Source organism: Rhipicephalus sanguineus, chromosome 1 (genome assembly GCF_013339695.2).
Source record: "Rhipicephalus sanguineus isolate Rsan-2018 chromosome 1, BIME_Rsan_1.4, whole genome shotgun sequence".
Taxonomy (NCBI): domain Eukaryota; kingdom Metazoa; phylum Arthropoda; class Arachnida; order Ixodida; family Ixodidae; genus Rhipicephalus; species Rhipicephalus sanguineus.
The window spans coordinates 219778288-219792452 of NC_051176.1; the positions used below are offsets into that span (position 1 = coordinate 219778288).

Below are 14165 nucleotides of genomic sequence, written 5' to 3' on the forward strand. Positions count from 1 at the left end.
TTCTGTCTCACTCTCTCCGTGTGTGTGTGTGTAGAGAGAGTGTCCAACTTCCAAACTGAAGAATTTAATGTAACTTTAGTCTCATAGGTGCCGACACCCCGATATCATTATGAAGATCTCTAGTGGCAGACTCCAGATTTATTTTACAATTTACACAGACATTGGAAGCCCATTCTCCGCCTATGGTATATTCTTTGTGCAGATATGCAGACAATTCATGTCGTTGGGAGTTACCTTGCCTGGCAACCTGGAAAATGCAGTGTGGAAGCACCACTGCTTTTTCTGGGCTGTCGGCTAACGTTGCCATTTGAAAGAAGGCCTTTCCTTTATCTTGTATATGGGTCATTTCTGAAGGGGATTTGGTGTCGGGATTTGAGAAACATGTCTGTACAGATATTCAGAACGGTGAAAATCTGGACACCGAATGTGAAATATAGATTTTTTGACTCCTCAGTTATGTTTCAACACATGGCGACCACATGGATTGCCTCAGGACAAGAAAAAATGCTTGGGACCAGTCATGTCTTTGTAGGTTACCTGAACAAAGCCTTGTAAATCCCATCAGGTGTGAAAATGTCAGTACCGTTTAGTAAAGTCATAGAACTTTATTCCTCTGTGAAGCACAAAATAACTGCTAAAGTTCTAAACATGCTGGCTTGATGCTTGGCAACACTTAGCTGCAACAAGAGATGTTCACATTAAAGGGGCCCTCCAACACTTTTTTTGAAGTGCCTACATCGCTGCTGACCGCATCAATGCGTAGTGGCGCTCGCCAGAACTATTGCGCGTGGAAATGACGAAGATGAGCGCTGGCCTATGATTGGATAAATGTAACGTTAGAAGTAATAGCGGCATTGCATCACAAAATAGTTTTTCTTGAGCATGCTTTTTTCACTGAACACCAACTAGACAGACGATCTTAGACATTTCAGCTTTAAAACTGCAGCGCCCGGCAAAGAATGCGCCGAACGCCATGGCGCTGGAGGGAAACGCGCTTGGGACGCTCCAGGCGCTGTTGTTTGTAGAAACTGAAGGGAAAAAAATGTAAGAGCGTTGATATTGTCGCGAAGCATTTTACTGCTTGTTTTGTGCATGCCGATAACCGACGGCCCGTACCTTTATCATCTAGGTTCGTGATACGAGACGTGCCGCGCTTTATCTGGGATGATCGCCGTCCCACGCATTGACTTCGCGATAGTTGCCGAATGTAGTGGCTGTTTTGGGGGGCGTATCTCGAACGTTCTATGCCGTCTTAAATTGAGCGCTGGCGACTACAGCGGGCATTCCTGTTCGTCCACGATATTCGTGCTTGCTGCTGCCGCAGCAGAGTTGTATGTAGTACTGTTTCTTTTATTCGGTGCAAGTCAGCCTAATAAACGTATTCTTTTCTTTCACGAGCCTTCCAGTCTCGTGTGTTCCGAACTACTGTCACTGCTACGTGACATCTGGTGGAGGTGCTGGGTATGCACCAGACTGATCCAGCAACAGCCGACGAAGACACCGATATTCGAAGCAGCCGCCGTCTCCGCAACCTGCCACCTGAGCTGGGACCACTGCCGAACCCCACAAGACAGCAAAAGGAAGCGTCCACATCCACCATGACTCCGCCACCGACATCCGTTCCTGTCATTCTGCAGCAGCCCCGCGTACCTCCAACGTTTCATGGCTCCCCTGGCGAAGACCCGGAGGAATGGCTCGACCAATTTGAGCGAGTCGCTACCATCAACAGGTGGGAGGATGACATGAAACTCCAATATGTCTTCTTTTCCTTGGATGGCCCCGCTAAAACGTGGTACGAAAACCACGAGAATACATTGGCAACTTGGGAATTATTTAAGAATGAGGTGCTGAAGACGTTTACTAGCATTATGCGGAAAGAAAGGGCTCAGCTACTGCTTGAGTCAAGGACTCAACATCCAAATGAGACATTGAACGTGTACGTGGAAGAAATGACACGCCTTTTTCGATGAGCGGACCCAAACATGACGGAAGAGAGTGGGGTACTTGATGCGAGGCGTAAAGGAGTCTCTTTTTGCCGGCCTCATAAGAAACCCACCCAAAACTGTCGCTGAATTTGCACAAGAAGCGTGCACTATCGAACGAACTCTCGACGCCCGGACTCGACAGTACAACCGTCCACTACAGATCAACTCAGCTGGCCCCGAACCTTCCACCACCCCCACCGACTGGCGAGAAGTTGTGCGTGAAGTGGTCCGAGAGGAACTACGTCGACTGATGCAGTATTTTGCACAGCCTCAAGCAGCGTCACTTTTCGACGCTGTGCGTGAAGAAGTGCGGCTGGCGCTTGGCTCTCCGTTAGCGACGACTGGAATAGAGACCCAAGCTCTGAACTACGCCGCCGCAGCGCGCAATCCCCCAATCCGACGGGTCGAGCCCAGCCCCCCTCGACGCGAGCCAGCAGCGCCAAACCGCCGGCCCCTAACTCCTGATGCAGTCCTGCCCGTCCAATCTACGAGTCCACGACATACGAACAACGCCCCAGCCCCCGAAAGTGCGACGCCTGGCGAACTCCCGACGACCGTCCGCTGTGCTTCCACTGTGGTGAGGCCGGCCACATCCTTAGACACTGCCCCTACAGGCGAATGGGGCTAGATGGCTTCTCCTCCGGGGCACCACAACCACGCCCTGGACAGCGACCTCCAGCCATCGAAGACTACTTGCGCCACGCCGAATACATGTCCAGCTGTTCACCATCGTCATTATCCGCACGGTTCACGTCGCCGGACCGCAGCTATGCAGCAGCCCCACGAGGTAGGTCCCCAAGCCCCCGTAGGGGAAACTAAAACCAGCAGCCTTTGGAGGTGAGGTTGCTTCAAGACGAAAAGGCGAAGATCCTCCACCGACGACGACGCACGATGATGCTGCCTCAAGTACAACGACGATGACGCGACGCAGTTGCGATAAAAGCCGCGCTCCATTTCAAATGGCAACGGAAGGGCCCAACAGTCGTCACAGTACCCGATGAAGCCGTGACCCTACACCCAAACCTACTTGCAACTCCAGCACACGGACCACTGACATTGAAGTGTCTATCGATGGTCGCACGGTAACTGCCTTGATAGATACAGGCGCCGACTACTCCGTCATAAGTGGCCCATTCGCAGGTCAGCTGAAGAAGGTAAAAACGGCTTGGGACGGCCCCCAGATCCGCACAGCAGGAGGCCACATTCTCACCCCATCGGGACGATGTACTGCAAGGGTGACATTCAACGGACACACGTACCCTGCGACTTTCTTGGTGCTACAAGAGTGCTCCCGTGATGTGATTCTCGGCCTGGACTTCTTGATCAAGCATCGAGCGGTTATCGATCTGAGGTTCAGGTCCATCACACTTTCCAGGGACGAGGCCATAAATTCACACTCGGCACTGAAAAAGCAAGTAGCCCTCCATGTGCTCCAGGATGACGTGAGCGTCCCGCCCCGATCAGCAATGCTAGTCACCGTAACGGCTGGCACCGCTGAAAACATGCATGGCATTGTCGAGGGAAACATGCAGCTTCTTTTGGACAGAGAAATTGGAATCGCAAGAGGCGTTACCGAATTCAAGAATGGGCAAAGTGCCGTGATGGTAACAAATTTCAGCCAAGAGTACCGTCACCTGGTCAAAGGCGCAGCCATTGCATTTTTTGAAGAAATTGCCGAAGTGAGCAACACCCTCGCCCTCTCGTACCCGACCGCAGTGACCACACTGCCTCAAATCTCGGAGCCGACTTTCGACATCAATCCGTCCCTACACCAGCACAGGCAACAACTGCTCCAGAACCTTCTTCAAAGTTATGGCGACTGCTTCGCTGCTTCTTCAAAGGTCAAACCAACGTCGGTCGCAAAACACCGAATCATAATACAAGAAGACACCCGCCCCCTCCGCCAAAGCCCTTATCGTGTGTCAGCGCGTGAACGCCAAGCCATCCGCGAGCAAGTCGAAGAAATGTTGCATGACGATGTCATCCAACCATCTAAGAGCCCTTGGGCAGCACCGGTCGTCCTTGTCAAGAAGAAGGACGGAAGTCTTCGGTTTTGCGTCGATTATCGCCGGCTGAGTAGCGTGACTAAGAAGGACGTCTACCCCTTACCCAGGATCAATGATACATTGGACCGCCTCGGCGAAGCAAAGTACTTCTCGTCCATGGATCTGAAGACTGGGTATTGGCAAATCGGAATCGATGAAAGAGATAGAGAAAAGACTGCCTTCATTACGCCGGATGGGCTGTACGAGTTCAAGGTGATGCCATTCGGGCTTCGTTCTGCTCCAGCAACCTTCCAACGTGTAATGGATACAGTACTGTCAGGGCTCAAATGGCAGATTTGTCTGGTATATTTGGATGATGTCGTCGTGTTCTCATCCAACTTTAGTGATCACCTGATAAGGCTTCAGACAGTATTGGACGCAATCAAATCATCAGGGCTAAGCCTGAAGCCAGAAAAATGCCACTTCGCCTACAGAGAGCTGCAGTTTCTTGGCCACATTATAAGTAAAGAGGGGGTACGCCCAGATTCACAGAAAACAGATGCTATCGCACATTTTCCTCAGCCAGCAGACAAGAAAGCCGTGCGCAGGTTCTTAGGTCTGTGCGCGTATTACCAGCGGTTCGTCAGAAACTTTTCGCACATTGCGGCGCCTTTGACTGAGCTGACCAAGTCAGACGTACCTTTCAAATGGGAAGAAGCGCAACGTCAGGCATTCGAAGAACTTAAACGCCATTTACAGACACCGCCTGTGCTTGGACACTTTGACGAAAACGCCGAAACTGAGATTCATACGGACGCGAGCGGTATTGGCTTGGGCGGTGTTCTTGTCCAGAAGAAAGAAGGCTCCGAGAGCGTCAAAGCATATGCCAGCCGTTTTCTGTCGAAGTCGGAGGCTAACTATTCTACGACAGAGAAGGAGTGTCTTGCGATAGTCTGGGCCACGTCAAAATTTCGACCATACTTGTACGGCAGGCCCTTCAAGGTTGTCACTGACCACCACGCGTTATGCTGGCTGGGCAATCAGAAAGACCCATCCGGTCGCCTAGCTCGATGGAGCCTACGGCTTCAAGAGTTCGACGTCAGGGTGGTCTATACATCGGGCCGTAAGCACTCCGATGCAGACTGCCTGTCACAAGCTCCCGTGGGCCAACCTCCAACGCACGATGATGACGATGCCTTTCTTGGGCTTATCAGCAGGAGCACTTTCGCACAACGGCAGCGTTCAGACTCCAACCTGCAAGAGCTCATCAAGTACCTCGAAGGCAAGTCCTCTATTCCTCCTGCACCATTCAAGCGTGGCTTATCTTCCTTCAGTGTGCGAGACGGAATGGTCGTGAAAAAGAACTTTGCACCCAATAAGACCGCTTACCTGCTAGTCGTTCCAAGTAGCCTCCGAGAAGAAATCCTACAAGCCTTACACGATGAACCCACCGCTGGCCATCTTGGTTTTACTCGTACCCTCCGCAGAATCAGACAGGTACTACTGGCCCCGGCTCTCCGCCGATGTTGCTCGCTATGTGAAGAGTTGCCGGGAATGTCAGCGCCGGAAAACACCACCAACAAGACCAGCTGGATTCCTACAGCCAATTCAACCACCCTTGAGACCATTCCAGCAGATCGGTATGGACCTGCTTGGCCCCTTCCCAAAGTCAACATCAGGCAACAAGTGGATCATAGTGGCGACTGATTACCTCACACGGTACGCCGAAGCGAAGGCTTTACCGAACGGCACAGCAGTTGAAGTCGCCAAATTTTTCGTGGAATCCATTCTCTTGCGACACGGCGCCCCTGAGGTACTCGTTACAGACAGGGGAACAGCATTTACAGCGCAGCTGACTCAGGCCATCCTTCATTACAGTAATACAAATCACCGGAGAACAACTGCGTATCATCCGCAAACAAATGGCCTCACAGAACGCCTGAACAAGACCATTGCTGACATGCTCGCCATTTACGTGGACCCACAGCACAAGACCTGGGATTTAATTCTACCTTACGTGGTCTTCGCCTACAACACCGCCGTGCAGGAGACCACCAAAATGACGCCCTTCAAACTTGTTCACGGGAGGGACACCACCACTACTCTAGACGCCATGCTGCCTAATGTCACCGACGAGGACAACCTAGACGTCGCCGCCTACCTCCAGCGCGCAGAAGAAGCCCGACAACTTGCGCGGTTGCGCATAAAAGACCAGCAGCGCACCGATGCCCGACGCTACAACCTCCGAAGACGCGAAGTGACATACAAGCCAGGTGACAGAGTATGGGTTTGGACGCCCATTCGCCACCGCGGATTAAGTGAAAAACTCTTGCGCCGTTATTTCGGCCCATACAAGGTCATCCGTCAAGTTGGTGAACTGGACTACGAAGTGGTCCCTGATGGTATTAGTGCATCACAGCGACGCCGCGCACGACCAGAGGTGGTGCACGTCGTCCCTCTGAAGCCGTACCACGCGCGCTAAAGGACGCTCCCTGTTTGCATTTCTATTACCCTTTTTTTGTGCGATCCGTGCTTATTCGTGTGTTTACCTTTGCACATGCAGTCTTTTTAGCATCAGGTCGATGCTTTCTTTTGAGGGGGGAGTAATGTCGCGAAGCATTTTACTGCTTGCTTTGTGCATGCCGATAACCGACGGCCCGTACCTTTATCATCTAGGTTCGTGATACGAGACGTGCCGCGCTTTATCTGGGATGATCGCCGTCCCACGCATTGACTTCGCGATAGTTGCCGAATGTAGTGGCTGTTTTGGGGGGCGTATCTCGAACGTTCTATGCCGTCTTAAATTGAGCGCTGGCGACTACAGCGGGCATTCCTGTTCGTCCACGATATTCGTGCTTGCTGCTGCCGCAGCAGAGTTGTATGTAGTACTGTTTCTTTTAGTCGGCGCAAGTCAGCCTAATAAACGTATTCTTTTCTTTCACGAGCCTTCCAGTCTCGTGTGTTCCGAACTACTGTCACTGCTACGTGACAATATAGACGCCGTCGCAACAAGAAACACTACTAAAACTAGAAAAAATGTAGAGGCGTTCACGATCTGCCTCGTTTCGCACGTGCAGTTCACTCCTAATGCACCACATTGTTTGTTACTATCGCAACGGCGTCATCAATACGTTGGAAAGAACGGCCAACATTGTATGCAAGCTTCCCATACGTAGGATCTTTCAGTTCGTTTCATTGGGGCGCCATCAGACGTCACAGGGCGAGTGAAACATGGTCAGGTGACCCCGCGAAAATCGAGTTGAGGGTAGGCTTCCATTTTATTGTATTTTGAGTGTTCTAGGCTGAATAACTTCGGACTGCGTGCCCCTACCGCTGCCGTTCTTGCTGCACTAATCTCTTCAGCCTCCAGTCTACGCAACCCGAAAGTAAAAACTGTAAAACAATGAAGTCAGGAAAAGTGTTAGAGGGTCCCTTTAATTTCTTGTGCCGAGACAATCCTTATGGTCAATCGCAGATGTTCATCAGTCATCCTTGACCGTAGGCTGACTTGTTCATTGGGGGTGGGGGGGGAGTAGGACGAACACAGTCGTGCGGGCTGGGCCATTAGCGAAAGGTCCTCGGGCCACATGTTTGAGACCCCTGGTATAAACGTATGCCACCGATAACGGCAAGACAAACAAGAAACTAGGGATCGTATGGTGTGGTTAGCGAATGATTGTTCCACACTATTATTCAAAAGATGTTCTTTTTTTTTTCCCCCGATCACTTACGGCACAAACCATAGAGTTGGTATATATTGAACTATTTATTGTGTGCATGGCTTTTGTGGGAGTGTCAGTCGTTGATTGAAGAGCTGCTGTTCCAATCAGCAGCGGTACCCTCAATGGCGAATGATGGTGATTTGTTTGGGGAGTACCGGTAGGGCCAGTAGTTGACGGTACAGTCCTTTTGTCTCTTCAACACGTTTTTTTCCAACGGCCGTGTGCCAGTGTTGTGCTTGATCGTCGTGCTTTATTGTCATGGGTGCTCCATGCCCAGAGCGCGTTAGGCTCACATTAATGGCAGCGTTGATGAACGCTGCTATAACATGGTGAGAAAGCTAACAACTGTGCAGCGGGATGCAAGCTAGGAGTTTCTAAACAGGTGGTGCGGCAATGGCGACTGCAGCGTGATGAAATTTTATCAGGTGACACCTTTTGTCGAGGATTTCGCGGGCCGAGTTCGGCATGCTTTCCGGAGCCTGCGGCATGCGTAACCGAACTATTCGATTGATTTCTACTGGTCACATGTGAAATACATGTGACATGGGCAAGAGGCCCATGTCTTTACCTCAGAAGTGGGAGTACCAAGGACGCTCATCAAAGCCAGCGGGGCCTGGGCATTGAAGTTCATGAAGAAGACTGGCTTTATGATGACTGTAGTTAGGACGCATAGTCAGTCCAGCGACTATGTGAATAAACTTCTGCTGTGGGCTCTCGTGTACTTTTTTTTTACGTGCAGCTAGAAGGCATTGACAGTGCACTTGTAATACTGACCTCAGCATTGCAGAACTGTGGAAGGCCCACACTGTGTTCTCAGACTAGCTGATATGTCAACTTGTCAAGCATTGGGCTAAGGGGCAGTATAGTGCAGTAATATATTTACCATTTTCGAATCCACTATACAGTGAAGGTATATGCAGTGGCATTTCTATGTGCTTTAAAGGCCAACTCTGGCTATTTTTTTTGCCATGTTAAAGTAATGGTGATTGCATGTTCCTGAGACACTCCTGTCACGGGGCCCGATAGCAGAAATTTCAAAAATAATTTTAAATAAGCAGAAAAATTTCACTGACGATTAGATACTGCCTAATGCCGAGCACAGCTATTTAGGTGTTTTGATTTTGCGATAAGTTGAGCAAATGCGCATGTGTCAAAGCGACGCGGCCCGGTGCGAGTGGGAGTATAGAATACCCAGTTTTCGCGTCAACGTAATGTGGTGAACCTGGCATCACCAACTTGCGCTGCCGCTGGCTGATGCGAACGTTGCACCGGACTATAAAGGGCCCGGACTCTTCCGCTAGAGCATTCCACGTACGATGACAGCGCCGCGCTGCGGCTTTGGAGAGAAGCTCTGGTGCAACTGTGTGCAAGCGCAGCCAACTCAACCTGTTTGTTGGCAGCGGGAACACGCGCGTGTGCGCTGCACAGTCGGTGCGGGGAACTGGGCACGCTGAACCGAGAGGCTTGATGTGCAAAGCTGCATTTCCAGGGTGGCAGAAGCGACCCCGCAGAAGTGCAAGCGAGGTCCGAAGTATTGCGGTGTCATGGCCTGCCACAACAGTGCAGACAACACCAAGGCACGCGATTCACGTGCGAAACTGTATTGGTTCCAGGGCGTGTGACACGAGAAATAAAGGCGGCAAGCGTGGATAGCTGACAGTGCTCTCTCGCCTTCTATTTTGGCTGTCTGAGTTCATCGCTTTCGTTCGTTTCGACTACCTGAATCGATACGTAACGCAGCGCATGCACGCAGCGACTACAGTAATGATTACTCGCTGTCTTCTCGCATTGTGAAAGTCCATGCAGTTACGGTTGTAGGTGAAACAACCTTGTGTTTTGATTCCCTGTGTTCGTGAGAGCTACCCGTCGTTGTTGAACGTTCACACTCGCATTATACCGTTAGCGTTGCACGGTTGGTTGAATTCAACTGAACTCGGCACATTGTCAGAAGTTCGGAACCTGCAATTCACGCGTCGGGAAGGCTACTTTATCACGCTGGAACGGACGTCTGTGCGTTTTCAGCAAGCTTTGACATCGTTCTCCAGGTTTGCTTTGTTTTTGTCACTTTATTAGGGTGATATATATTTAAGCCGCTAAATATAACTGGCACTTAATACATGCTTTGCAATTACAACCTTGAAGTAACCACCTTCTGACTTTGTGCGATTTTCTAGCCGCGTTCGCGCAGCAGGTTTTATATGCCTGTCAAGTCGATATCCTCATAAAGAGAGCGCAAGCATGACGCGAGAGCCGAAAAAACGAGGCGAGCAGTTCATCTTGCTTCACAGTGGGTAAAGCTCAGCTAGCTGCCTCGTGTCTTAATCGGTGGGTGATTCTCCAGCGGCATGGAGGACTTGACTCTAACCTTCTCAGGAAACAGTGCCATGGCCGTATAATTTCTTTTTTTCGCACGCCGCAAGCGTTTGTTCACGAAAGTACACAGCTGCTACTGTAAGCATGCCATATCAAAACAACAATCATATGATTCGTAGTCCACACTGCCGAACATCGATAGCGTGTACGGCTTCATTTCAGAGTGCATGTGGACGATTATTCCTCTTTAACATGACAGAATGAGACTTACCTCTAGGTATACGTCCTACACGGTGTAATCAGAACTTCGGAAATGCATTTCGCTTTGAGTCAGGCGTCGTTGTCGTCGATCGTCTGCTCTTCACCGTAAACGTGATTGACGAGCCTTTCTCCTTTTATCAAGTTCGCTTTACGGAAGTGCCAGTCAAGCTTGAAGATCCTTTTGAAGCCGCACTGCAAGCGGTACATTGTGAGGCGCCACAAGTGCACCGCGAGAGCTCTGCACTTGCACGGAAGCGAGCGGTAGCACGTTGGAGAGAAGGGAAAACGCGCGTTGCTTGCTCCCAGTTTGTATTTTTATGCCAGAGATGGCGCTGCCTGTCAAGAGCAGCAGCGCCACTAAGCGATGCTTGGGGAGCCTATGTGGTAAAAAGCGGAAGTCTTGCAAGGCATGCCAGTCCCACTAGTGCAGAGTATAAAATAGAGCACTGCATGGGCCGTGATTCTCTGCCTGGCCTGAGCCCGGAACTCATTGAAGTTTACCCACCCGAACACAAATCGGGCCCGACAGGGGCCTGAGCCAACAATCTAGGTGGTGCTGCCCGTAGATGGAATCAACAGCAAGGCGCTTTAAGTAGCAAATATCTATGTTTTGTTGGCACATGCTACGCTAAGCAGTACACTTTAATCTAAGGTAATTCCTTGTACAAAAGGGCGTCCGCCACGGTGGATCAGTGGCTACGGTGCTCAGCTGCTGACGCAAAGGTCACGGTTCAATCCGGGGCATGGCGGTCACATTGCGGTAGAGGTTAAATGGTAGAGGCACGTGTGCTACGCGAGGTCAGTGCACGTTAAAAAACACCAGAAGGTCAAAATTTCCGGAGCCCTCTACTATCGCGTCTCTCATAATCATATCGTGGTATTATTATTAAACGAAAGGGGCCTCACTGATGTTCGATATATCAAATGTTCCAGCTATTTTTGTTCAATGTAACCGTAGATTTCCAATGCATTGATGTCAAAGCATTGCCGTGTTCGTAAATAGTTCAATATGAAGGATAATTCGATTTACCCGAGTTCGATATAGTCGGGTTTGACAGTATGGGCTACAAAATGGTCGTTCGTTTAGTACCCAGGTGGCGGGATATAGGGAACTCTTGGGTGCGCCACCTATCCAGTGCTACTTCCCCATAGAGCATGTCTCATCAAGCATGATGTATGGCTTTACGTTACAGTTATGGTTAGTTGAGTTGATGTGATTGACATAATATGGTTAATGGTGGTTGACCTTGGCACAATTCTGCTCCATGTAGAAGCATATGCAGTAACTTAAGGCAGTAAAGGGAAGTGGCACAGTCTATTTGAAGCTTCGGGGAGCTCTTGATAAAGAGCCGATGGAGCTTTGTAATCATGTTACTTTTAAGGTGAATGATCTTGAACTCGAGACTTGCTTCAATGATATGAACATTACCTGTTCATTGGTTTGATGACATGGTAATGAAGCAGCTTTTTGTGTTACATTACTTTTGGTGCATTACTTTTAGTGGGGCAAGAAACTATGAAATGGAAATTAGCAGAGTTGTCAGCTTTTCGCACAGCTTGCAGTTTTTCATTTTACATACACTGATATGAGGGCTTTTACTTGTGTGATTACTTGTCACTATTGTTGGTTTACTCTTGTGTATTTTTATCGCCAGGTTCTGTGTTCAGTGTGTGGGCAGAGTTCTGTGATTTTTTTTTTACGCATTCCTTTCAGGCTGGTAATGTTGTCACTGGAGAAATGGTAGAGGAGCTTCTTCTCTCTGGAGCAGACATAATTAAAGTTGGCATTGGACCAGGCTCTGTCTGTACTACGCGCAAGAAGACTGGCGTAGGCTATCCACAGCTCAGCGCAGTCATTGAATGTTCTGATGCAGCTCATGGCCTTGACGGCCACATAATTTCGGTGAGTGGAATTTTTTTTCCTTGCTTGGGGAATGAAGAACGTGGGTTCAATTCAGTGTGAAAGCATGCTGCACTTCGATTGGGGCGATATGCAAGAACACCTGTGTTTAGATTTAGGTGCACGTTAAAGAGCCCCAGCTGGTCAAAATTAATCAGCAGCCCCACAATACAGCATGCCTCTTAATCACATCATGGTTTCTGCATGCGAAACCCGAGAAATTATTGTAATCATTGTTCAAGCTTTTATCATGTAATTTCCCTTTTCAAAGGAAGCTAAAATTGATTGATTCCCCGCCACGGTGGTCTAGTGGTTATGGCGCTTGGCTGCTGACCCAAAGGTCGCGGGATCGAATCCCGGCCGCGGCGGCTGCACTTTTGATGGAGGCGAAAATGTTTGAGGCCCGTGTACTTAGATTTAGGTGCACGTAAAAGAACCCCAGGTGGTCGAAATTTCCGGAGCCCTCCACTACGGCGTCTCTCATAATCATATCGTGGTTTTGGGACGTTAAACCCCAGATATTATTATTAATTATTGATTGATTGATTGATTGACATAGCAGAAGATGACACTCGGATAAATTGTGGTGTGCTTTATTATTTCATTTGTAATATCAGCAAGGTTCATGTAAAATTTTACCTCAGTTTTTCATGGAAAGTTGGGATGGTTTTATATTTTAAGCATATTGGTAAAAAAATTGTTCAGGGCAATTGGGCACTTCATGGGGCAAAATATGAGCACTGAGCACCTCTATCATCTATCAATGGAATATTATCAGGGCCATTAGCTGGTGATAGTGGTTTCCAGAACTATAAAACACTTTTCTGATTACATAAACGAAAAGCTGGAAAGAATATTGCTGTGCTCTCTGGAAAGTTAAATAAATTTATTTCACGTCTGTAATCAGTTGCAAAATTTTTTAAAGCTCTGGATTTTAATATCACCTGCTAATGACACTGATGTTTAGCCCCAAATGCCTTGGTTGTCATGCACTTTGCAACCTTGAAAAGGCTTTTTTCTCTCTCTCTCTCTCTCTCTTTAAAGCATGGAAAGGCCTGTAGTATCAAAAGAAATAAAGATATGTGCGTGCATGAGACCCTGAAACTTCCCATTATCATGGAGCCATTTTTGTTTACTGATTGGCACAAAAATGTTGGAACAGAAGATTTGATAAGAAGTTTATAGACCATGATTGGTGGTGGAGTAATCTGCTTTATTATAGTTTAATGTATGTTTTTTTCTTAAGGAACATAAGCATGTAGCAAAAGTAATGGAAATACAGTTAATAGAAAAATTATTTTTTTAATCTGTGCCTAGTAACACTTCATATCGCACGTTACACCATGGCCACCACTGCCGATGGCATGTATATATGGTACTTATAGATACAATTTTACTCCAGGTGTTTTTTAATATTACTGTACTTGTAGAAGTACACTTTATCTATATTCATATTCAGCTACATGGTATGTGGAATTTACAGCAGGGTACAGGGTAAATGCCACCCACTTCTACAATTTGCCAACCCTAGTGAACCAGCTCTATTAGAATTCTTTCTTCTCCTCATGATCCAAGGTGTTTTATTTTTACTTGTGTCGTTGAGTTGGGTTTGATCCCGGCCTTGGCAGTCACTTTTCGATGGAGGCGAAATGCTAGAGGCCAGTGTACTGTGCAATGTCAGTGCACATCAAAGAACATCAAATTGTTGAAACTTCTGGAGCCCTCCACCATGGCGTGCCTCATAATCATATCTTGGTTTTTGCATGTAAAACCCCAGATATTATTGATTGTATGGTTGAGTTCATTTCATTTTTCCCTCATGATCTTCAATAAAAAGCCAAGCTTATTCGACTGTGTAGCCTTCTTCCTCAGATTACAAAAATTAAAAAAAAAAAAAAAAAAATCCGAGTACACTGAGCTCAGTACAGTACTCACAGATTCAAACGCGACATGAACATTTTTAGTATAAGGACTTCTATGCGCAATAGCACGAGATAAC

General features: G+C 48.3%; 1 protein-coding gene and 1 non-coding gene across 2 annotated transcripts in view; both read left to right on the forward strand.

Annotated features, from left to right (window-relative positions):
- LOC119372457 (GMP reductase 2) overlaps positions 1 to 14165 on the forward strand; it is a 45715-nt gene that overhangs the window by 21974 nt on the left and 9576 nt on the right. The window contains exon 5 of the mRNA XM_037642936.1: positions 11981 to 12169. Within this exon, the coding sequence (XP_037498864.1) occupies positions 11981 to 12169 (189 nt within the window). The remainder of the gene's footprint in view (positions 1 to 11980; positions 12170 to 14165) is intronic.
- On the forward strand, positions 12462 to 12534 carry Trnas-gcu (transfer RNA serine (anticodon GCU)). Its single transcript has one exon. It is a non-coding gene; the product is annotated as a tRNA-Ser (tRNA).